Raw genomic sequence first — 25135 nt, 5'->3', positions numbered from 1 at the left:
AATTTTCATGGTGTATAAGGGAGACCATGACAGTATTCTAAAAATAAGCCCTCTTAACTCTAGCACCATTTTGATCTCCATCACTGAAGTTTCGGTATTTACATTATTTGTTTAATATGGGTCTTTCACAGAACACGTGAGAAAAGATAAGTTACTGCCACTGATGAAAGCTGGGGTTTTTTTTGCTTTTGTTTGTTAAAAACATTATTGTCTTGACAGTTTGAGTTTCTCTTTACTCTTCTTTCTCCCAAAGAGCTTTTAAGAAACCAAATATTTTCAATCAAAACATGTATGAAGAATGGATATGATTCCTAATAAGGGGAAGTTTTAGAGCCTAGTGTGAGTTGAGAGGACTTTTTTTTTTTTTAAGTTTATTTATTTATTTTGAGAGAGAGAGAGAGAGAGCGAGCACAAGCAGGGGCAGAGAGGGAGGGAGAGAGAAAATCCCAAGTAGACTCCACACTGTCAGTGCAGAGCCCAATGTGGGGCTCAGACTCACAAACCGTGAGATCATGACCTGAGCCGAAACCAAGAGTTGGTTGCTTAACTGACTGAGCCCCCCAGGCTCCCCTGGGAGGACTTTTTTTTTTTTTTTTTTTTTTTTTTTTTTTGAGATGACTCTGCCCACCCCCAGCCTGAAGAGGGAAGTTGTAAGAATCACTATTAATCAGTGTGCATTCCTACCCTGTTTACCTATGGCTCTGTCAATAGGTGAGCTTTTTTTAGAACTCACCCCAATTAAAATTTTTCTCTTAAAGGGCATAGACATAGATTATAACCTTCCATGTCCATTTTATATCTTATCAGTTTGCTATATAGTACCAAGTTCTACCTACTCCTATAGGTAGGCTTTGTTTATATTTATTTACACACATACACACATATGTAACACATTTTTATAGTGATAAACGTAATACCCATGTAAATTCATGTAACCATTTGGGGAGTAATTTGAATTTCTCACATGTGTCCCTTAGCAATTCTTCTAAGAGAATCATTCACATACACAAGAAAACATAAAGGAATACAACATTGTTTGTAATAGCAAAAAACTGTGGACACCTGGATTGTTCATCAGTAAAGAAATAAGTGGACTATAGATTATATGTGCAATATAAATGGAATTCTATAGAACAGTTAATATATAGGAATTGGATGTTAATTATAAACGTGAATAAATCTAAAAATATATAGCATTCAGTGAAAAAAAACACAAGTTGCAAAATGATTAATAGAGGCTGATACCACTGATATAAAGCCTAAAAACAGAACAATACTCTGTGTCATTTATGGATATATACCTATGTTGTAGAAAATATAAAAGCGTGTTTGGGAGTGATACATACCAACTTAAGAATAGTGGTTACCTATGGGGGGATAAGAAAGGAAAGAAAGGAACTAGGAGGTAGGGGCTTTACCTGTATCTAACTGAAATGTTTCATTTCTTCAACAGTAATAACAAAAAAAGTTTGAATCAGATACAGCAAAATGGTAACATCTGTTTTAGACGTTGAGTACTTGAATATGCCAAATTATTTTCTATACTTTATAATTTTTAAAGTTACGGAAATGCTTATTCACTGTAGAAATTTAGAATGAAATAAAACTCACATGTAATCTCACCAGAGTTAGAGTTAAATCTAATGGACTAAAACAAGTTGAAAACTTTTATCATAGGCCATCCTCAGTTAAGGGATACGATGTTTAAGGACTGTCAAGTATAATTAGTTTTTAGAAGCCTAACAATTCAACTCCAATGTGACTGCTCTGATGCTTGAAACCAGAGGAAGAATTCAGCATGATCCTCTGAAGTAAAACATAAAAAATTTAAGCATGCCAATAAAAGCTTAAGTAAATACTGTGGAAAAATATGGCCTAAAAAGTGAATTAGCATCAGTCAGGAAGCAATGGTGGAATTGAGCCAAAATCATGAGAACTTTTAACTTTTTTTCTCTGCGAGTAATACAAGCTGTCATCACATTTCTAGATCATTCAATCACACAGTATGGAGTGTCCATCTATACAGGCAAGTAAAAATAAGTTCTTACTTGAGTGACTTCTATTACTTCTGTTCACCACCGTCGACTTTTAAATGCTTTTTTTTTTATGTGCTAACGTCAACATCTTGCTAACTAGAAATGTAAATAGGGCACTTGGTGAATAAGACAAAAGTAACATCATACTTAGTAACAAACGTTCACACATACAGAATAGAAGACAGGAAAAGCCTAAAGCCTAAACCGAGTGGCCAACTTACTACATGTGAAGGCTACCAATACCCTACAGAAGTACAATTGTCTTGTTCTAGAGATCCTAAACAGACATTATGATGCATCTGACTGCAAAGACTTGTTTGAATCAGTGTATGGTTATCCCTTGCAAGTCTCCTAGTGGAACTTTTCATTGTTTTATTATGAAAAATCGGAAAAGTTCAAAAAATAGTAACCTCCCATCTCAGTTCCACAATATTGACCTGTCTTTGAAATACTCTTATTTAACTGAAACCTTAAACAGCAAGATTTCTATATATTTTTCAACAGTTAGTAATAACCAACTTACCAAAACACAGGAGACAAAATAAATATTTGTTAAAAAAGAAAACCTAAAAAAAAAAAAATGCAGCTACACCTTTTACTGGCAATATACAAAAGATATTCTGAATATATAAAAAATATTCAGCCTCCCTTGACTCCATATCTTTAAGTATTTATTGAGAGCCTACTATGTGCCAGATAGGATGTTAAATAGCAGAAGATTAATAGGACAAGGCTCTGGCCTCCAGGAGCTCACAGTCTACAGAGAAGCAGATAGGCAAAAAAAAAAAAAAAAAAAAAAAAAAAAAATCCATGAAGTATAACGTGACTAGAAAGTGTAGTAAGGACCCAGAGGAGGAACCAGCTCACCCTTGGAGAGTAGAAATGCTATCCTAGGGGCGCCTGGGTGGCGCAGTCGGTTAAGCGTCCGACTTCAGCCAGGTCACGATCTCGCGGTCCGTGAGTTCGAGCCCCGCGTCGGGCTCTGGGCTGATGGCTCAGAGCCTGGAGCCTGTTTCCGATTCTGTGTCTCCCTCTCTCTCTGCCCCTCCCCCGTTCATGCTTTGTCTCTCTCTGTCCCAAAAATAAATAAACGTTGAAAAAAAAAAAAAATTTAAAAAAAAAAGAAATGCTATCCTAAAAGGACAGCATGTGTGGCCCAGGACATAAAATAAGTAGAATTTTGTCTGGTGGAGAAGATTTCAGATGCAAAAAACCTGAGCTATATAAACAGCACACCACTGGTCCCAGAAAATGGCTAGAGTGTAAGTTAACAGGCTTTCAAGCAGAAAGGGTGATACCTGATTTGTTTTTAGGGAGAGAATTCAGCCACAAGAAGAGCAGCTGAGACTCCAGACCAGGGATTAGGGGCAGGAGTGCCTTGCCTCTCTTCTAGCCGTGAGAGTAGATCTCTTCGTTTCTGAGCGTGTGCTGCATGCCAACAGCAGTGATGTCATAAGCAGGGTAGCTCGAGTCCCTGAGTCCCCGAGTTTATAGGCTGGCACTGCCCATCTGCGTCCAGTTCTGCCGACCAGTTCTCTTTCATGATCCCTTCTCATTTCTCCCTTGTTACTCCGTCAAACTGCATGCTAACACTAGGCAGCTGTTGAGTGAGTCCTTCCCCCAGATCAGATGAGAACCTAAACAAATTTCTCTAGAGATAAAAATGAAAAGAGAAGCCACATCCTGTTTTGTCTTTTTATCCCCAATAACTGATACAATGTTGAAACACAAGCTTTCAATAATCTGATGAATCATTGTGTTCAGGAAGTGGAATGAATAGGGATGGGAGATCTCCAGGATGTGGTGGGTATGAAAAATGAAAATGGCAACCGTGGCTCCAAGGTCTCCTGGCTGTAGGGTGGCCAGGTGGCTGGTGATGTCACCTGAGATGGGAAATATCGGAGGATGAATGAGATCAGGGGAGAAGGTATGAGTTCATTTCTGACACGAAGTTGTCTGACTGAACTGTCAGTCAGACAGCTGATGTACTTCTTAATCTTCAAAATCTTTATTTACAATCTAGTTGAACTTTTGATTCACAGAGGCAAAAACACAACCAGAATTGTTCCAATGTTGAAAAATAAATTGGCTAGCCCCAGTAGCCAAAAGGTATAATGTTTAGAAAATTCTTTATTCAGACAGAGCATGCTTCCCTGGATATATACTATTTGGAACTTATCCGTCTTCTAATTTATGTTAAGTTGATTTATGTAGCATAAAAAGAACAAAGATGGGGCGCCTGGCTGGCTCAATCTGTTAAGCATCCAACTCTTGATTTCGGCTCAGGTCACTATCTCACGGTTCAAGGAATCGAGCCGCGCATCAGGCTCCGCACTGACAGCATGGAGCCTGCTTGGGACTCTTTCTCTCCCTCCCTCTTTGCCTCTCCCCCACCTGCTGTCTCCTTCTCTCTCTCTCTCAAAATAAGTAAACATTTTTTAAAAAGACAAAAGGGGCACCTGGGTGGCTGAGTTGGTTGAGTGTCCGACTTCGGCTCAAGTTATTCAAATCTCACCATTCGTAAGTTTGAGCCCCACATCGGGCTCGCTCCTGTCAACGCAGAGCCTGTCAACGCAGAGCCCGCTTCAGATCCTCTGTCCCCCTCTTTCTGCCCCTCCCCCGCTTGCGCTATCCCAAAAATAAATACATATTAAAAAAAAAAAAACAAAGAAATGGTAACTAATAACTTCTATACATAATATTAGAAAATTTAAGGGACACGGGATAGAGGTAATGAGGCTCGAGGGGGAATAACAATAAAAAACTGGACCAGGAAGGAGATGATGCCATGTAAGGAATTTTAAAGCTCTTTTAAATTTATTTGGATATGATGGGTTTTCTTTTGGTTTGTTTGGTATTGATGTTTTTGCTTGTTTCTTTGGCTGTAATCTACTTTCATTTAGAATTCTATTTTTGTATATAGTCTTATTTGATAACCTAAATTTGTCCTTACAGTAATGCAAGTTTTTATATGGGGATTGTACACTTAATATATTATTAATAAAATAACCAGTTAAATAAATTTGATTCCCCTGCTATTTATAAGTTCATTTGTCTCTTCATTGGGTTCTGTGATAAACAACTTTAAATTCTTCTCTTCACAACATAGAGGTAACCATTTTGCCTCTCGGTGGCTATTTTCCTTTAATTCTTTTGTGCCGAGGCAGGAATATTTTATAAGATGTTATTGTTATAACAATTCTGAGTTTTTCAAATTACAAGGCGTGTAAAAAGACTTAATTATGCACGGTGCTCCATTTGAACCAGAATTATAAAATGTGTGTGCGCATGTGGTATTCTGACAACCACGATGCATTTTAAGGAAAAAATAATATCACTTAAAATATTTTCTTTCCCATGTTAGTCTTCAGCAAGCAGAGAAGGGCTTTTCTGAAGTGAGGTTAGACAATAGAGCCAACTTCATTTTTTATGCACGTGAACGGAGAGGGCTCGAGGTTATTAGTTGAAACCGAGTAACCTTTCCAGGCTTCCATCTCTTTCTTTTCAAATTTGAATATGAAAAGCATATTCAAGTCAAAGACCATCACTTTAATGACATTTGGCAGTCATTTGATTTATTAGGTTTTAGAAAAAATTTTCCTTTAAATATTTCATCATACTATGCTAATCCTAGTAATATTGCCAGCTGCAGCCTTGTACCTGTATTAGTGGAGACAGAATGGTGTGGAATTTTCTCTGTCATCCTAGTAAAATTTCCATGAATCTACTGAATAATAAAATAACCTTATTGAAATATTCAGATTTGGGTTTTTAGTTAAAGTGTCTTCGAATACATAATAAAAGAAAATGTCTTTTGAAAGAATGGGGCAAAATTACTTCATCAAATATTGAGGGGGTTTGACAGCAATAGAAATTGTTCTTTATGGGGATATTTTTACAATAGGATAGTTATGCTTTTCAGTTTGATTAATTATATTATATGCTTTGAAACATCTAAGTAGTCACTATAGTGAATTTGCACAACTGATTTATGTTTGACAATGAGTTCCTAAAAAGTTGGCCATATAGACAGGTCCTGGTTTCAGGATTTTCTAGCGTGCTTCTGAATTTAGTAAAGAGGGGTTTAGTAAAAGGGAATGAAGTATAAATTTAAAATTGTAAAAAATTTTACAGTTCTAAGGGAAGAGTTACCTTGGTGTGATCTAATTTTTAAGTCAGAGACTGTTGTTTAAGTCATCACTCAAGGAAACATATATGGCTTGTATAATAATGTCTGTGACACCAAAATGTATTAAGTAAGGATTGAAATGAAAATTACACAGTAAAACTGTTATTTGTAATTATTAAATCTGTAAAAATGAGGTAAAAAAAATAAATCACAAAGAAACCTGTGTTAAATTAGGTAGACAGTTTGTTTCTCTTGTTTGAAAACATTACTTATTGAATGAAATATGTTGTGGCAGAATATATAAGACAATGGACTATAGTTTCTGCTCTAGTTAATATGGATTCATATAGCAACGTATACTAGCATAATCGCTATGAAGTATTCAACAGGCTTTGATCTCTAAATAACTGAAACTTTCTCAGGTACAATAGATTAAATAAAAGCAGTGATAAACATGTACTTCATTACATAGTTTGAAACAAGCCAAGTGATACTTGTCATTCTGAAAGCAATCGGAGATGAAGATCTCATAATCTTCGGCCCTGATAGACTACTAGTGGGGTATTTATAGCCTCAAATGTAAATCAGGAGACTATTGCCATGACACTGTTAACTTCAAACCCTGGGGCATTAGAATCTCATTCTCTCTCTCTCTGTCGTGAATAATCTATCATGTGTAACTACACAGTCGTGTACAATGTGTTCCAAAAAAGAAACCCATTGGCCTTCATGTTTTATTTAAAATTGATAGTGAAAAAGAGTAAATGGGTTTCTGCTCATTTGTTTTATGTTTCTTTGTTGTTTTTTGTTTCTGCTCTTGAAACAGCCATCAGAAAAAATTCGGATTGAGATCATAGCTCTAAGCCTTAATGATTCTCGAGTAACTGCCGATGACACTATCCAACGGCTGTTCGTTGAATGCAGATTCTACAGTCTTCCTGCTGAAGAGACACCTGTGTCACTTCCAAAACCCAAGAGTGGGCAGTGGGTCTACTATAACTATAGCAATGGTATGTATGGTTCATTTATAATACAGACTTTTGTTTTTGTCTTTCGGTGAAGGTAGCTGTAGGAACAAGGACAAAGTATAATTCTCTAATGTTCACACAAAGTCATGGAAGTCTCATCAGAATAGATTAATAAAAGGTCGGTAGCATCAGGATTAAGAATTCAATTTGAAGTAATACTAAAGTTAAGAGAAAACAAAAATGGTAGGAAAACAACCTCTCTGGGTGTTCCCGCTATATCACAGAATCAAAAGAAAAATGTCACACGTGGGTCTACAATTGAATCAAAACGTATAATGTTTCGAGGGGGATAAAAAAACTATCTTTTTGGGGCGCCTGGGTGGCGCAATCGGTTAAGCTTCCGACTTCAGCCAGGTCACGATCTCGCGGTCCGTGAGTTCGAGCCCCGCGTCGGGCTCTGGGCTGATGGCTCAGAGCCTGGAGCCTGTTTCCGATTCTGTGTCTCCCTCTCTCTCTGCCCCTCCCCCGTTCATGCTGTGTCTCTCTCTGTCCCAAAAATAAATAAACGTTGAAAAAAAAAAAAAAAAAAACTTATCTTTTTAATCATGATCCAAACAATTCCGTGGCCTAATTTTTTCTACCTTTCTGATCAATGTCCTCACGTAGATGTTTTTACAATATATATATATACACATGTCTCCCAGTGTCTGTATGTTCAGGATTTTAATTGAGTGACCTAAATTCTTAGAATACGTTTTCATGTTTTAGTCCACACATGCGTTGATAGCTGCAGGCAGGTTGTCTCTTTTAGGGCTTCACCTATCAGCTGGTTGCCATCTAAGTCAGACCCACCTGGTACCCTGTAAATTCTTAGATCAGCCGACTTTAAGATGTTTTAGAGAATCGTATATATCAGTATATAATTAATGAGGAGTAAAAATATCATATCAAGCTGACATGACCCTATGATAAAAACTGCTTATGAAGTTCTAAAGCCCTATAAACAAACCATAAAGATGGAGTGTTGCATTATCTTTAGCAAAAACAGGCCATCTTATGCTAATTGAACACTAATATTTTTACTCCCCAGTTTCATAAATTGTATTTTAATCAACATGTGTAATAATGCTGTTGATTGTATGTGTATCAGCTACTGGTCATGCGGTAAAAATACAGATGGCCGTGGTTACTTCTATGTGTGTGTACGCATGTGCACACACCTATTTTTAGAAATGTGGTCATTGCTTGAGACAGTAACCATGAGCATCCCAAGGTCTGTTCTAGTCTTCCCTGGATCCACAGTTCTTACTAGTTACATGAACTTGGGCAAGCTATTTAAATTTCATGGGATCCTTTTTTCTTATCTATTGAATAAGGCACCCTCTTAGATCTCTTCCAGCTCAAATTCTATAATTCTATAATGACAGATAGGTTGAGAAATCACTCAGGAAGCAAATAATATAGTCAGGACAAGAATCTGATTCCTCCTTCCTTTCATTGACTTGATATAACAGAAACATTTCCAAAAATATTTTCTCAAACTTCCTTAGAGATATTTTACCTGCAAAGTGTCAGAAAAGTAAAACACACCAAATATTATTAGTAATGAGAGAACTGTTTAGACAACTAATTATAATGAAAATACCCCCAAGAAAAGAGACAAACTCTTCTGGCTTTTGTGTTATTCTTCTTAAAGGTCAGCAGTAGAATGTTTGGTTGGACTGACAACAAAATTGCTTTTTAGACATTGTACATGGAGAAATTTGGCCTGCTGCAGAACAGATTGTTTTTATTTGCTTAAGAAGCAATGCAAATCATTCTGTGGATGCAACCTGTTAACACATCCTCAAGTGTCCTGAATTTTGTATCGTTCCCACATAGTAACCTAGGGCTTTGTGGGGTTTTCGTTGGTTGGTTGGCATTGGTTCAGGTATATTTTTTTCTTATACTGCAAGATACCCCTACTATCTAATTGGTATTTTAAGAGCTGCTTATGTTTCTAATGAAAAATCAGTCCTCCAAAAGCAACAAGAGAACCAATAATTTATTAGAAATGAACTCAGTAGAAGTGTTTACTGTATCTTTCTTCAGCTTCTCTTCCTACCTATTGAGATTCAACTGTGTAGTATTTGCAAAGTTGATTGAAACAAATTTTAAGGATATTTAAATCCGTTCGTGGTGGGAGGGGAGAGGACCGTACTTTGTGCTTCCAAGCAAAATAATGCTGTTTGTTTTTTTTTTAATCTACTTTATCTGAAAAACTGTAGTCTTAGGTCATCAGCAAATTCTGAGAAGTCATGAAAATTAACCTTGTAGAAGGCTTTATTTTATTTTCCACTCAATTATGACCTAGTGAAAGTGTTTATTTTTAAATTATTATATTTGCATCACCTTCATTGCAGAATCTCCTTGGATCCTTGGTTAATAAGTAACTATCTCATCTAATTATTGTAATGATTTGCCATTCACTTGCGACTTGAAGTAAAAGGTCAATATAATGCAGCCTTACATCTCCCAAATCATATTAAATGTTAATGAAAGTAATTTTATTTCCAAACTGTTTAATTCAGATGGAAAATCTAAAAGGACAATTAGTACATGCTGTCTTCTGTTTGAACGCCATACCAGTTGAGAGGTGGACTGAACCTCACAATGATTTTTACCCTATATAATGGCTTGAATCTTTTCAAAAGGGATTTGTATCCTGAGGCCTAAGTTGGGTACATAAAATGAGAGGTTTAATCTAGTGATCCGCATGATTATAGCCCAATTCGGTCTTGATTAAGAGGTGTTAATACCAGGTTCACTTACACAAAAAATAGATCTTCTTAGGGTTCCTAATGCTGGCAGGAGCGGGTGGGGAAGCAAGGTTGAATTCACTTGCTAAACATTTGTAGCAAGAAGAAAACATTTGTATTTTGTTGGGCCTGAAAATTTTGCTCAGAGAATGCTGACAAAGCAGGAAAATAGTTTGGAAAAAATAAGATTGATGGTAGGTCTGAAGAATGTTGTCTGGGCTGAATAAAGCCTTCTAGGGAATTGACAGTGGGAAGAAAAAAGATTAATGAAATCGTCCAAAGTTTTTATGAGACTTCTACAGATCTGGGCCCTTAGTCTGTGAGCATTGAACAGTCTATGTTTTGGAACAATTAAAGTTTAATTCAGAAGATGCAAACGATGCGGACTTTACATTCTGTCACTAATAGGAAGAGAAATTTGGCAAAGATGAGGATTAGGGGAATAACACGCCAACGCAAAAAGTTTTCTGAGATTCAAGGTTATCAGCCCTTTGTAATTAAGCCATCTGCATTTCTTCTGCCAATGACACTGATAAGAATATAAAGATCTTTCCAACCTGCATAAGTGAGGGATAAGTTTTTAATGGTAGACAATTCAAGATCAGCTTAGATATTTAGACTACTATTTGGAACCTTTTTTGAGACATATGCTTTCAATAAGTTCATGTGAAAATCTAGCAAGTCTTAAACAAATGTGATTTCTAATGAGAATTAAAGGCAAAAATAGCTTAATTTTTAGAGAGTTCTGATATTTTTCAAATCACCAAAATTGCTTTTTATTTTATTTTTTTACTTTATTTTGAGTGAGAGGGAGAGAGAGCACCAGCGGAGGAGTAGAGAAAGGGGGAGAGAGAGCATCCCAAGTAGGCTCCACACTTGGGCACAGAGCCCAACTCAGGGCTCAGACTCAACGACCCATGAGATCATGACCTGAGCCAAAATCAAGAGTCAGACGCTTAACCAACTGAGCCACCCAGGCGCCCCAGAATTGCTTTAAAAGACACATTTGAAGTTTTGAAACTGTAGATTTTTTTTTTAAACCATCTGGTTCCATAACACCAAATGGATGTCCCTAGGACCATGACCTAGAGGTGGCCACAGTGTTCCGATGTCCCGCGTGTTCAACACAGAAGTGTTCATTGGCAAAGGGATGTTGAGCTGCAGCCATGGTTCTCTGTGTGGGACATCCCAATCAGCAGCAGCAGCAGCTGGGAAGATAAAAATTCTCAGGCCCTAACCCAGACCTGCTGAATTAGAAACTCAGGGTGAGCTCATTAATGTGCATTTTAACCAGCCCTCCGGGGGATGCTGGCATACATTAAAAGGCAAAGAACCTCTGGGCTAGATTAAGACGCCCACCTTCTAGGCCTCGTTTGTGCAGCAGAAGAGCTGGACTTCGAATTTGGTACGCCTTCAGAGAACTGAGCCTATTGGTAAAGCGCTTGAGTTTTTTCAAAAAGGAATTTTAAAAGCTGTTTACCCCAAGAGAGCGAAGGCCCCTGGCTGGACCAGCTGAACCTAAGCAACATCCTTTCCTGAGAGAGTTCAAGGAGAATGAGATGGCCTCCCGTGATACAGGTACGGAATTCTCTCTCGCACTGCAGTCTGTGCTAATGACATGGTTGCAGCTTAAACAGCAGGAAAAGTTTTGACTTCCTATGGAAGAAGGGGACGTTATAGCGTGGAGGTTAAGAAGGCAGACTCTGGAGGCAGACTTTGCTGGGTTCTGCCACTTTCTAACTAGGTGAGCCTGAGCAAATTCCTTAACTTCTCTGGGTCTATTTAATCATCTGTCACATGTGAGACAGCATGGTCCTTAACACATAAGAAAGGTATTGAGTGCAGTACCTAGTACATAAGCATCACTCAACAAATAATGGCTGTCACTATTTTTATCATTGAGAGAATAGGAAATACAGTGTGCTGGCCAACGGGATGGAGCAGAAGCAGGGGTTATCTCTGCTATACCATTTTTTCACCAATTTCAATGGTAAAGGTGTTTTGTTTTGTTTTTAAGATGTAGAAATTGGGGCGCCTGGGTGGCTCAGTCGGTTAAGCCGCCGACTTCAGCTCAGGTCATGATCTCTCGGTCCGTGAGTTCAAGCCCCGCGTCGGGCTGTGTGCTGACAGCTCAGAGCCTGGGGCCTGTTTCAGATTCTGTGTCTCCCTCTCTCTGACCCTCCCCCGTTCATGCTCTGTCTCTCTCTGTCTCAAAAATAAATAAACGTTAAAAAAAAAAAAAAAAAAGATGTAGAAATTGCCATGTACTACAGCAGTTCAACTTCTGGATACCTACCCAAAAGAATTGATAGCAAGGACTCTGACAAATATTTCTGATGAATAGATAGCAGAATTATTCCCAATAGTGAAAAGGTGGAAATAACTCAAACGTCCATCAACAGACAAATGGGTAAAGAAAATCTATATATCACAATGCAACATTATTTAGTCTTAAAAAGGAATGAAATTTGGGTAAATGCCATGGATAAACCTTGAAAAAGACTTATGCTAAGTGAAATAAGCCAGATACCAAAGGACAAATATTGCATGGGTCTACTTGTAAGAGGTACCCAAAACAGGCCAGTTCATAGAGACAGAAAGTAGAATAGAGGTTACCAGGAAGTGGGGAGGAGGGAGGTGGCAAGTTACTATTTAACTGGCACAGAGGTTCAGTTTGGGATGATGAAAACGTTCTGGAGGTGGATGGTAGTGTGAATGGACTTAATGCCACTGAGCGTATGCTTAACAATGGTTAAAATGATCAATTTTATGTTACGTGTATTGTACTACATTAAAAAAAATTTTTTCGAACTACTGAGATTTATCAGAACTGGCCTAGTTGAATTGAAAGACTAGCTAGATGCTGGAGTCTGAACCCATTCTTTTTTGTTTTTCTTAATCACTGAGATAACCCTTATCTTCAAACAACATAGACCACTATAGTTAACAAGACTCTGTCGTGTATTTGAAAGTTACAAGAGTCAATCTTAAATGTTCTTATCAGAAGTTGAAAAAGAATGTGTGACTCAGGGAGGTAATGGATATTAATTAAACTTATTGTGGAAATCATTTCTCAATGTATACATATATCATTATGTTATACACAAGATTGGTACAATGTTCAAAGTCAATTATATCTCAATAAAATGGGGGGGGGAGGAAATGATCCAAAAAATTATCACCAAAAAACCCCCAAAATTATGTGGACCATTATGGCTTTTAAGTTTTAGAACTCTGAAGTCAAAAAAATATGCTCAACCGTCTCTTGAATTGGTGGTGATTAACAGCAAAAACAAAAAATTCCCATTTGGGGATAAAAGTTCCCATTTGGCTTGGTGTACTGGTGGCCAAAATGAGGTGCAGTCTCCCAACATTAGTGGTACTTATCCGTTAGCAAGCCTTTTTAGCACTGGTAAGCAAAGCACTAGACTCACAAAATACTCTGAACCTTTTGTCTTTTTTGATTGCCGTAAATCTCCGTAACCTATATAATTAGTCACATTCACTGATACTGCATTATGCAAACAGCAGTAAACCAAGAGCCACTCTTTGACCTTGGTTCTCACTTCTCTTAAATCCTTAACCCACCCCTACACAGACACTTATGTGTCTCCCACCCTGTGTGCCTCAGTGCCCAGCACATCAACAGAGCCAAATGACTAAATGAACTGATAGCATCATAGTTTGAGATTGGACTAAAATTGTCCAGGGAAACATTCTCAGTATGAAATATGTTCTTTCCCAGCGGAGTCTGGCTTTGGAATTGTCATGGTATCTTTCACCCTTTGTGTACTTTTGATCAGGATAGTCTCTAAATTGAGAGCTGGTCACAGGGGAGACTTTACCTCCAAAATGGCATGTGAAAAAGAAATGTCTTCAGAAGCTAAGGCATGGCTGAAAGGCTGCCGAGCTGAGAAAAAATAATCAGGTTGAAAATTGGAGAGTTTGCACTCTGAGATGCCATTTTCCCAAACTGCAGATGCTTATTTACAGGTTCAAGTGCTCACTGCCTTCTTCCTGGTGGGACTTTAGATCAGCTATCTCCCCTCATATTTCAGCCAAGTAAAGTCTGGCCACATCCCTGCAGGCCAACATGCACCTTTCAAAACCAAAGACAAACTTCCTACCCTAAAAAGCCTCTCTCCCTTCCTCCACATTTCTCTCCCATACCCCCCACCCAAACACCAGTAAGCGTCAGCCTATGGATTTCCTCAACCCAATACGCTAGATGCCTCTTTTATTGCATGTTGTGGCAGGAGAGAAGGATTAAATTACCGAGGCTGTCAGAAAGGACAAGCTCTCTGCCATACATTATCATTATCACTCGCTTCTTGGGTGAAAGAAAATGCAGTAAATCCCTCAAATACAAAGCAATAAAGACCGCTGGCTTTTACTGTCATGACTGCCAGTGCCATTAACAGGCAGTGACAGCGATGTGGCACTCTTAGATGTTGCTTGTATCTTTTCTGACAGTGTGCACATAAACCTGCCAGTGACATGACATTAGATCACATGACTATTCGGATTTGACTCTGGTTTCCAGAGCCGCTTTCTTTTCCCAGGCATACAAGTGAGGTGGCATGACTTGTATCTCGAAAAACAGGTATTTATACAAATACAGAATGGTACTAATGTGGCATATTCCTGAGTGACTTCCTCCTGTGGATTTTTTTTTTTTTTTTTTTTTGGTATAGTGATCTACGTGGATAAAGAAAACAACCAAGCAAAGAGAGACATCTTAAAAGCTATCCTACTGAAACAAGAGATGCCCAATAGAAGGTACCTTTAGCATTCTAAATTATCTCATGGCTTCTGTAAATGTAGATCTCCGCGGCACGGTGTGGCGAAAGAAAATGTATAACGAGGAATCAGAGAACCTGACTTCTCTGATTTCACTCTGTATCCGTGAATGAGTATGTTTCCTCTCGGGGTCTCTTTCCCTCCCGGAAATACAGGAGGCCTGCATACCATACAGAGTAACTGTAAAGATCCCACAGAGCCTGCCGAGCAAAAGGCCATACAGTACGTATGCAGGACCCCATTACTGGCCGAGTAGAACTGCAAAAAGCGTAATGTAATTGTAAGGAGGGTACGCTCTGGAGCCAAATGGTTTGAGTTCATGTTTCATCACCTCCTAGCTGTCTGACCTTGGATAAGTATCCTGTGCCTCATATCTTCTCCATCTGTAAAATGGCAGTAATAATACCATATAGGGTTGTTGTCAGGATTAAATGAGATCATATGAGTGAGATGGCCGGAATAGAACCTGACAACACAGTGGGCAGTAAGTGTTCAATGTCCTCAATGGAAGTGGGAGTAATATCAACATTATTATTTGAAATAGCTCATCAGCCTTTCAGACGAATTTTACCTTCCTATCATTGTTTAATTCACTTCATGTTATTTCGTTAGTCTTTTTATTTTTGTTTATTATTTTATTTATTATTATTATTTATTTATTTTACTTTATTATTTTATTTATTATTTTTATTATTATTTATTATTTTATTTATTAATTTTTTATTTATTTATTTTTGCAAATTTGAACAGAAGACTTTGCAATTCCGTTTCGGGAGAGAACTGATACCCTTTTAAGAAGGAAACACCCTGATGTTACTAACTTCCTGCTTTTGCGTGAGCTCCCACGTTGTACAGTTTGAGGAGTCACGTGAGGTGCTGCCCATCAACCCCTCTGCTGGCTCTTCTCCCTTGGTCTGGGTGGGCCCTTTATCTCTCTGTTGTCCTCTTCTCCTTGCCTTTGTGGTCCACAGATGACACAGCCTCAGAAACGGAGCTCACCCCTGCCCACCTTAGAAAGAGGCTCAAATTCTCAGTTTTCCTAGAGGGCATGAAGTGAATGTTAAAGACATTCTGTTTTTCAAAAGAGCCTCCAAACTAGCATTTGATCTTCTAAGAAAGGAGACTGGAATTCTTAGTTCTTAGGATGTGATAGCAGCTTTTTCATTAACTCCTTGAAACACACATGTCAATTCTTTGGATCTCAGTTCTGAAGCGGTGCTAAAAAAACAAAACAAAACAAAACAAAAAAACAACCCTGTTAATTAGCCTGGAGCTCCGTTTTTTCCCAGCACGGTTGATAATCATTCTTTACCTATTTACTTTGTCTGCTTGAGCTTCTTGCAGAGCCCCCTCACAAAGCCCCTCACATACCATCAGTCTCCTAGGGTTATCCCAGGTCCCAAGTGGTTACATAGCACTGACCATGACATCTGCTTCTCTGCAGTCAACAAGCTGGGTCATCACTGACCAGGACTGAGCTCTGTTCCAGCAGACAAGCCCTGGGCTGGACTTCCCGATCTTTTCCGTCTCACTTGTCTACCTCTGTGTTCACTTTGTTTCTGGAATGTCAGAACCTATTAGTAGCACCCCTCAGCCGGGGAGAGCAATTGTGTTTCCTCAAAAGTGTGTATTTTTTAAAAGACAGATTCTGCTTTAAATGTAGACCTGCCTTTCCTCAGAAGACCTTCTTGTAACCAAAATAGTATTAAAAATTTTTTTAAGTCCACAATAAATGTAATGACTCCCAATGACCCATCCTTGTTTCTCCAAATTCTCTAAATGACCCCTGGAGACACAAACGTTCGTGTCATTTTGAGAAAAACCGAGAGAGGCACTGTAGGTGCAGAGTGATGGCAGGCTGACGGTGGCATAGCAAATGCCCATAGCTCTGAAGTGTGCACCACTAACCTCTGTGGCAGGAATGGGGCCATGATGGGAGAGATGACCGGGCCCACTTTTCTCCCTGACGGTATCCTTTTCTTCAGGAAAAAGGAGGAGTTTGTGTTTACATGTTTCCACAGCCAAAAGACCATTGTTATTCCAGTGAATGTTCCCACCTTTTATAAATACAGGTCACATTACCTCACATTATTTAAAGTATCTGCTAGTTTATAAGAATTCATTTTCTCAAGCAGCAACCCTCTTGGGTTTTGGAGATAGTTTACAAAGCCACAGTCAGAGAAGTTTGGCCAGGGTTTCCTGACACACATAAAATTATGTACATTGATGATGAATTACATACAGCACCTTTGCATCTTGCCCCATGCTATATTTGCATATACAGTATATATGCATATATTTGCATATATTCCGTCACTTTAAAACGGAACACCTGGGTGACTCAGTCCATTGAGTGTCATGCTCATGATTTCAGCTCAGGTCAAGATCCAGGGTTGTGGGATTGAGCCCTGCATCGGGCTCCACACATGGATCCTGCTTGAGATTCTCTCACTCTCTCCCTCTGCCCCTCCGCCCCCCACCCACATGCATATGCTCTGTCTCTTTCTTTCTCTCTCTCTCTCTCTCTCAAATAAAAATAAATAAATAATATGGAGGTAACACATTAAAGTGGGACTTTAAAAATTATTTATGTGAGGGGCGCCTGGGTGGCTCAGTCGGTTAAGCATCCGACTTCCACTCAGGTCATGATCTCGCAGTTCATGAGTTCAAGCCCCACGTTGGGCTCTGTGCTGACAGCTTGGAGCCTGCTTAGGATTCTCTCTCTCTGACCCTGCCCCACTCACGCTCTGTCTTTCTCCCTCTCTCTCTCAAAAATAAATATACATTTAAAAAAGAGAGAGAGAGAGAGAAAGTATTTGTTTGAAGTCCTAGCTTTGACACTAACTTCAAGTTCTTTTTTGGTTTCATTTCTTCATTTCAGCTGTTCTGTTGAGCAGCTCCAACATGACATCAGAATTCTAATGAATATGTAACCCTCACAGGTAACCCTTCAGCCCCTCTATCCTGTGTTATACAAAAAGGAATTATTTCAGAATGAGGACAGAATCAAAAATATTACACGATTTAAGGAGCTTTAGTGCTTTCTGATTTCCTCAATAACAGCAAGTGACATTTGAGGTCTAAATCTTGATGTCCAGCCTAGGGCCCGCCTTCTCCAGTAAGCCTTCTTCAGGTGAGCCAGCCTTCAGTAGGATCGTCCATTTTGCAATTCATGTAGTAATTCAAAAACCGTTTGTAATCCCCTATATAGGTGTCAGGAGCTAAATGCTGGACAAGGTGAAGTCCCTGAACTTAAACAGAGTTTACATCCCACTGAGGAAGGCAGACACCAACAAGTAAACCGATTACATATTACAATAAGTACAAAGAGAAAGTTAAACAAGTTAGAATAGAACGGTGAAGGCAGATCTAAGGAGGTGACAAAAAGCTGGATAGTGAGGGATGAGAGAACCCAGTCAGGTCATGAACAGCCTCAGGAACACCATTCATTCCAGGCAGAGGGAGCTCCAGGCACACAGGAAGACATAGAGGTCTGTGTCTAGGACCCGGCAGAGGGGTTAGCAAGGCAGATTTCGCTGGGAAAGGGAGAGTTTTGCAGGAGGAGAGGGAGGAAGAGGAGGCAGAAGCAGCCCGTGTGTCGCTTCCCGTCTCACCTCCACATGGGTACTTGGCATCTCCCCCCTGTGTCTGTCCCGGTCCTCAGACTGGGTCCTCTTCGGGACGCAAAACAAGGTGTCCACTCTGTTTTGGCTTAAAGCTGAGACGTAAGATGTCTTCTGTACAGTTTAAACTAAGCCAGACTGTGGCTTTTACATTATCTTAGTGCACCTTCTTTCCTTTTTAAAGCTTGACTTCGCAGTTTCTTAATTTCCTATTTGACATCTCACTTGGCTCTCTGTAGAATTCAAAACAAGAAATACTGAATGTGGGTTTCTAGCCATTTCTCTGGCATTTAGAAGGGTTCGTTTTTCTTCCTTTTTGTCTCAGAATTCTCATATATTCAGTGGAGGTAAAGGTCTGCATTTGTAAAGCGATAGAGATACGATCCTTAAATATGAGACAGTACAGGAGGATAACACTTAACAATATTAGTGCGATCTGTACAACCTCTGTTTTTCTGTAAGCCTTGTGGATGTACAGTGTGCATCAACTTGTTTGACTGATACAGTCATCGTATGATTTGGCAATTTCAGTTTTCAACAGAAACGAGCATTCCCCAGGTCTTCTTCTTCTCTTCCATTAGAAATGTAGAAGCTTAAGCAGTCCTATGTAGATTAATAATGATAGTCATAAAAGTGGAAACACTGTGTTTACCATGTTCCAGGCACTGTTCACATGTATCGTCTCACTTGAGTGCCCGCAAGAGCCCTGAGATAGGCATAACTCTTCCCATTCTACAGATACAAGATCAGAGAGGTTAAGCAACGTGTCCGAGGTCACAAAGTTAATAGTAGGAAAGCAGCAACTGGAACTCAAAATGCGTGCCCTTAACCACTCCATCCTAATCCCTCTATTTCATGCATCATGTAAAGCATTCGGTGTATCCACTTAACAGACCAGCATCTGCACTCTTGACAATTATTGTGTGAATAGGTATTGCCTTTGATTTCAACCGAAGGGATTCGTAATCAAAATGTATTGCTGACTGGTAACAGGGACTCCATAAAGGAATTAAACGTTGAATACTTATTTTCAGCAAGTTAGTTAAATACTATCATGTTTACCTATAAGCGTTTGCAAAAGATTTTCTTCGTGCATATTTTTCAAGGCACGATTTCTCGGAGACTTAGAATTTCATCTAAAAATGTTGTCTCAGAAACAAGTTTCTTGTCTTGTATCTGATTTGGGATGGATACGTTCTGAAAATGGTTAAAATGGTAGTTTACAAGCATCCATGGTTTAAGTTATGCTGCCAAGACATATCCAAAGAGTACTTAACTGTAAATTCCTGTCATTTGGTCAATCCAAGTGTGTTTGGCCTCAGCACAAGCCACTAATTCAAATCAGTTCCATCAGAACCTTACAATTATGTGTCTAAAAGTAAAATAAAACTTGGATGCTATGATTGTGAACTAAAACATTGCTGAAGTAACACAAACATTTCATGTAGCTCTTGGGCAGAGCTACCACATTTACCTGACGTGACTCAGGATGTTACCCGGCGAGCACTGTATCTGCGTTTCGCAGAACACGTATGGTTGGAGAGACTGCTCAGTAGTCACTCTGAAGGTGTACGTTTCTATAGAAAATGTTGTGTTTCTTTTGAAAACGGGGCCCTGATCTCCCTGGTCCTCCACTCGATCTTTCTAACTTAAAAATAGATGTGTCAGGGCATCTGGGTGACGCAGTCAGTTAAGCATCCGACTTCAGCTCAGGTCGTGATCTCACGGTTCGCGGGTTCGAGCCCCGAGTCAGGATCTGTGCTGACAGCTCAGAGCCTGGAGCCTGCTTTGGACTCAGTGTCTCCCTCTCTCTCTCTGCCCCTTCCCTGCTCATGCTCTGTCTGTCTGTCTGTCTCTCTCTCTCTCAAAAGTAAACATTAAAAAAAAAGTAAAAGTGTCAAAATATGATCAGATGGTGCGTATTAGAACGAACATCTGGTTCTTCTCTTTACCTAGTAATTTTCTCAGATTCTAGAGTTAAATGTTAATCAGCACTTGGAAAAGTGGATTCATGTTCATTTGAAGGCTGGGTGTGCTATAATAATTGTAATAGTTCACACAATAACTTATCTAACCTCATGTAATTTGCTTTTTATTGGAATAATTGGAAACTTTGAGATTTCATACTTAGTGATAAAGCCCCATTTGGGAGTTGTGTTTCATGGTGATTTTTTTCGCACTGTGTGGTGATTCTCTGTTTTGTCCCTTCTCAGCATTCGCTTCACTGTGGTCAGCGACCCTCCAGAGGATGAGCAGGACCTGGAGTGTGAGGACATTGGCATAGTTGACATTGACCTCGCTGACATGTTTCAGGAAGGGAGAGACATCATCGAGCAAAATATCGATGGTATGGGTGGAAGGATTGCTCAATTTGTACAATTGCTGAAATCCAAATTCTTTATTAAAACCTTCTTTTTAGTTGGCTGCAGGGACGTTGAGTCACACGCTGGGTGAATCCTTTGCAACCCAAGCTGACTTTTTCTTGAAGCTGGAAGCTTTTGCCTACAATCCCTCCCTTCCCCTCCCCCCTCTGCCCTCCTTTCAATCAACAGAAATTTTAAAATAATTAATTGCACTTCACAAGGAATTACTCATTTTGGTAGTGTTAGGGGTGAGTGTGTGACAACAATGTGGCCATTGGATGTTTTTCGTGTTGTTTATGGAAGCTTCCTGCTGTCAAGCCTTATTTCAGCCAAGGCATGTTATTCTGAGTCATCATTAGTGTCTTTTGCAAGGCTTCTCTTTAATTCAGTGTCACAATCCAGTGATGGAGCCACTGCAGATAACTCCAAGCGGTACCACTCACTTATTTCCTAGCAGGATTCAGGGAGGAGGACAGGATTCCTGACAAAATGTACTCTCCTGGATTTTCACCTCAGAGGCATGAGTCCCATCGGTGCTTACTTTCTACCCTCTGTATCCTTACAGAACATATTTAGAACATGCTGAAGGAATTGTGCTTTATGAATCAGACTTTTAAAAATCATACTGAGGATGACCTGGGTTGTTCACGGTAAATGGAGAACGGAGGCCGAGCTCTGGTCTCCTTGGTCACGTTAGCGGAGCCATGTCTGGGAAGCTGTCCATGGCTTGTTTACTCCTTTATTCATGCATTAAATGAACACTTATTTGAGCACCTCTTAAGTGCCAAACACTCTGTTACACCAGAGTTCATCTGCGGTTCACACGTCAGGCCGCCTGTCCTCAGAATGTGCTAGAAGATCAAGATCAGAAGTCAAGATCAAGTCAAATAATTAACCGAATCAGAAACCTATCCTGGGAAATCCTCATAAACCACACATATTACGTGACAGTTTGTCACAACTTCGTGTAGCACAGAAAGAAAGAAAAAAAGGATGAGAAGATTAAAATGTTACCCTAAACCCTCTTACAGACAACCAGAACCAAGAGAGTCTGACAAAAATGAGGAAAATTATCTCTGCTGTATGTTCTTACTCCTTTCTCCAGTCAGTTTTGTCTCGCGACCCATCCTCTCATTCTGAGAGTCCCCGTATGGCCATACTCATCTGACGCAGCTACTGTGGCCATGTTTTGAAAGAGAGGCCAGGTCAGGATTCTAACACGGGGTTCTGTGCCAGACAAAGCAGCGAGGAGTCCCAACGGAGAGGTGTAAACTCAGGGGACCGAGCTGGGGACCACTTGGGCCCTGTGACCTCCCGTCTGCTCAGGTCAACCTGAGGCTTTGTATACCAAGTTGTGTTTAAAGGTTTCCTCAAAACAAAGATTTGGAATTGTCATCTGTTATCCCTTTTAGGCTTTCTTTATTCTAGCTTAGAAATTCCGATCCTATGTGCAAACCGTTTTCTTACAGCCTTTCCACTAGGTAAACTTCAGGATAGATCATGAGTCTTAAGTCCACAAACAACATGTATGTACACATGTGATAGACCCGAAATGTGTCTCTTCAGACACACATGACAGGCTTCAAGTTTTAGATTTCTGAGATGCCAGTGAACTTTGGACTCTTATAAAGCTGTTTTCGCCTTTTCTTTTCTTTTTTTTTTTAAGTTTGTTTATTTTGAGAGAGAGGGAAAAGGTGTGCGCTGCATGAGTGGGGGAAGGGCAGAGAGAGAGAGAGAGAGAGAGAGTCAGTCCCAAGCAGGCCCCGCGCTGTCAGTGCAGAGCCTATCAGGGCTCGATCCCCTGAACCTTGAGACCACGACCTGAGCCGAAATCGAGAGGCGGCCGCTTAACCGACTGAGCCGCCCAGGCGCCCCCCGTTTTCGTCTTTTCAACTCCTGTCTCATGTGGCCTATCTGAAGAAAAAAATCGGGTGAGTGATATTCATACTCTTCTGCTATTTTTCTCCCTAGTTCTGGATGCACGGGCAGACGGTGGAGGCATTGGCAAGCTCAGGGTCACAGTCGAAGCACTCCAGGCCCTACGGTCTGTCTACGAGCAGCACAGAGAGGACCTGGAGGCTGAAAGAAGCCGCTCCAGAGGCATCTCCTCCTCCCGAGTAAACACTCACATGAAAGCCCTGAGATGAGATCTTTGTAATCACTCTGGTGTATATAATCTATAATTCATGGGACGCGGGGAGGGGGAGGTCCGGGTCGGCAGTGTTCAAGTTTTGTATACTTTTTCATTTGTTTATTTTGCTACTCCCTCCTTCCCACGACTGCCACCCCTCGGGACTTCAGTTCTCCACCATGGGCAGTGCCTCCTCAATAATTCATACCTACATGATAGCATGAGAAAGCCCATTTGCATTTTCAACACTTTCTTATGAAGAACTGACATGCAATTCCCATTTTTATTTGTAATAAGCAAAAAGGATAAATCTGAGAAAACCAAGGAAAAAGACACACTTTTATGTTATCCCTAATCATCCCACTAAATGGAATGCCTACGATTAGCCTCATTAAGAGTTTTATACTGTGAAGATTTTATTAGAAGCAATATATGAAAATTACTTGGATTAATGTGTTAATCTTCCTCTTTAAAATGCTAATATCCATTTTATGCACATTAAAGCTCAGTATGCATTTTCTTTGATGCATGCAGTTTCTATCAATTAAATATAAAGAAGGAGACTCGGCACCAACTTCTGAAATTACTTCAAGTTTTTGGTTTTCTTTCTTAAAAATCACAGTTCTTCCCGTTTGTGTGGTTTTTATGTATTTGCGATGGTGATACGGGATCCAGGGACGTGAAATTTATACTTTGAAAACTTAGCTTATGACATAGGAAAAAAATTATTAAAAGTATGGTTCACATTCTGATATGCTTAGTTAGACCTGAAAGGAATATCTTTTTTTTATCATTTTTTAAAATTTACATCAAGCCTTGTACAAAGGTGGGGTGGATCTGGATAACCAGATCCTCGAAAAGCTGCTCAGAAAGTTAATTTTCTAGCTTTTACCCAATCTCACTGAAGGATTTAATTGATATTTTTAATGGAGCCGTGAATCAATGCTGCAAAGGAATTGTCTCTAGAGGTCTAGGATATAATGCATTTCATTTTTTAATTTACTTTTTTATTTGTCATTTTCTTCAAAGGATTTTTATAGGCTGTGGGTTTTCACTGTTTGCAAACAGGCTATGTTCCTTCTTAAGCATATGTAAAGTATTCAGGGAGATAAGTAATTTATTAAAATCTACCTAATTTGCCGTGATATATTAAATCTCTGCTTCAGTGATCACAGACCATTTCATTTAGAGAATTAGGCATTCCCTCTTTGTGTGATTAAAGCTCTGGAAAATGAGTTCTTTGCTCCTATTTGTGAACATTCAAAGCCTGCTAATGGCAAGAAGATGGAATAGATTATGAGACAATTCATTACAGTTCAACAGAAAAAAAAAAGCAGCTATAATGCAAAAATGCAAGTATGAATATCTGCATATAGTTTGAACCATCTGTGCTCTAATGGCTTCAATAATGACTCTCGTCTTTAGGAGGCTTTGAAATGACATCCGTACAATATTAATTTGTTGATGTACATTGTGGGACCAGTAGAGTACGATCTGACCGCAGAAATCTATAAATTCTGTCTCTACCATTGGGCCTCCCTGTCTGGGGCCCGCCATCTCCAAGAAGAATCTTGCTCTCATCAGACTCTGCAAATCTTCATAATAACTCATTCCTCTGGAACCTTCTAGAGACCGCAAACATCTGCAGACTAAACCTCTCCAATCCTAGTAAACAGCCACATGTTTGTTGTCACTTCAGCTGGCTCTGAGCTCATCTTTTTGGCCTCTCTTTCTAGCTTTCTTTGGCTTCATGCAGTTACGGTGTCATTAAGGCCCATAATATTCCCTGCAGTAATTTAAAACAGCCGGATTATACCCTGGGATTAACTGAGTGGTTTTTGAGACATTTATTGTGGTATTCTCCCAGGAGGTTTGTATTATTGTTTTAAAACGTTACATCCCAAACTAAATACCCTTTCTGCGGGGAAAAGAACCGGACCGCGCTGACTTCTTATGATCTTTAAGTGGAAAGGGGGAGTTTTTATCAGGAATCTTCTGAGACCTCGTCAGTCGGGTGGAATGTATACCTCAGACACGATTAGAGAACCAGCCGTGTTTCTGTCACATTCACATTTGCTTGTATAGATTATCAAAGGTCTCTTTTCTAGCCTTAAAAATTTCACCTTGCAACCACGTAAATTTTTACAAGTCTCCTTTTCTTAAGTAATTGAATAGCTGCTGACACATTTTCAAGTGGGTAAGTCGTACTGAATGCCATCATGGGGGTGCTTCAAGTGGGTTTCGGAATCAGTTTGAGAAGGGTTTTTTATCCTGTCTCGCACTGACC

General features: G+C 39.5%; 1 protein-coding gene across 4 annotated transcripts in view; it reads left to right on the top strand.

The window, feature by feature from the left end:
• Nucleotides 1–24546, top strand: part of RPGRIP1L (RPGRIP1 like) — a 93381-nt gene extending 68835 nt beyond the window's left edge. For all 4 annotated transcript variants that reach the window (XM_045442776.1, XM_045442774.1, XM_045442777.1 and 1 more), the window contains 4 exons: nt 6992–7175; nt 14626–14710; nt 20568–20701; nt 22689–24546. In XM_045442776.1, coding sequence (XP_045298732.1) covers nt 6992–7175; nt 14626–14710; nt 20568–20701; nt 22689–22864 — 579 coding nt within the window. In that variant the 3' untranslated portion in view covers nt 22865–24546. The remainder of the gene's footprint in view (nt 1–6991; nt 7176–14625; nt 14711–20567; nt 20702–22688) is intronic.
• The last annotated feature ends 589 nt before the right edge of the window (nt 24547–25135 follow it).

Source organism: Leopardus geoffroyi, chromosome E2 (assembly GCF_018350155.1).
Source record: "Leopardus geoffroyi isolate Oge1 chromosome E2, O.geoffroyi_Oge1_pat1.0, whole genome shotgun sequence".
Lineage (NCBI taxonomy): Eukaryota > Metazoa > Chordata > Mammalia > Carnivora > Felidae > Leopardus > Leopardus geoffroyi.
The sequence above is the reverse complement of the archived record's forward strand: the minus strand, read 5'-3'. Positions and strand labels throughout refer to the sequence as shown.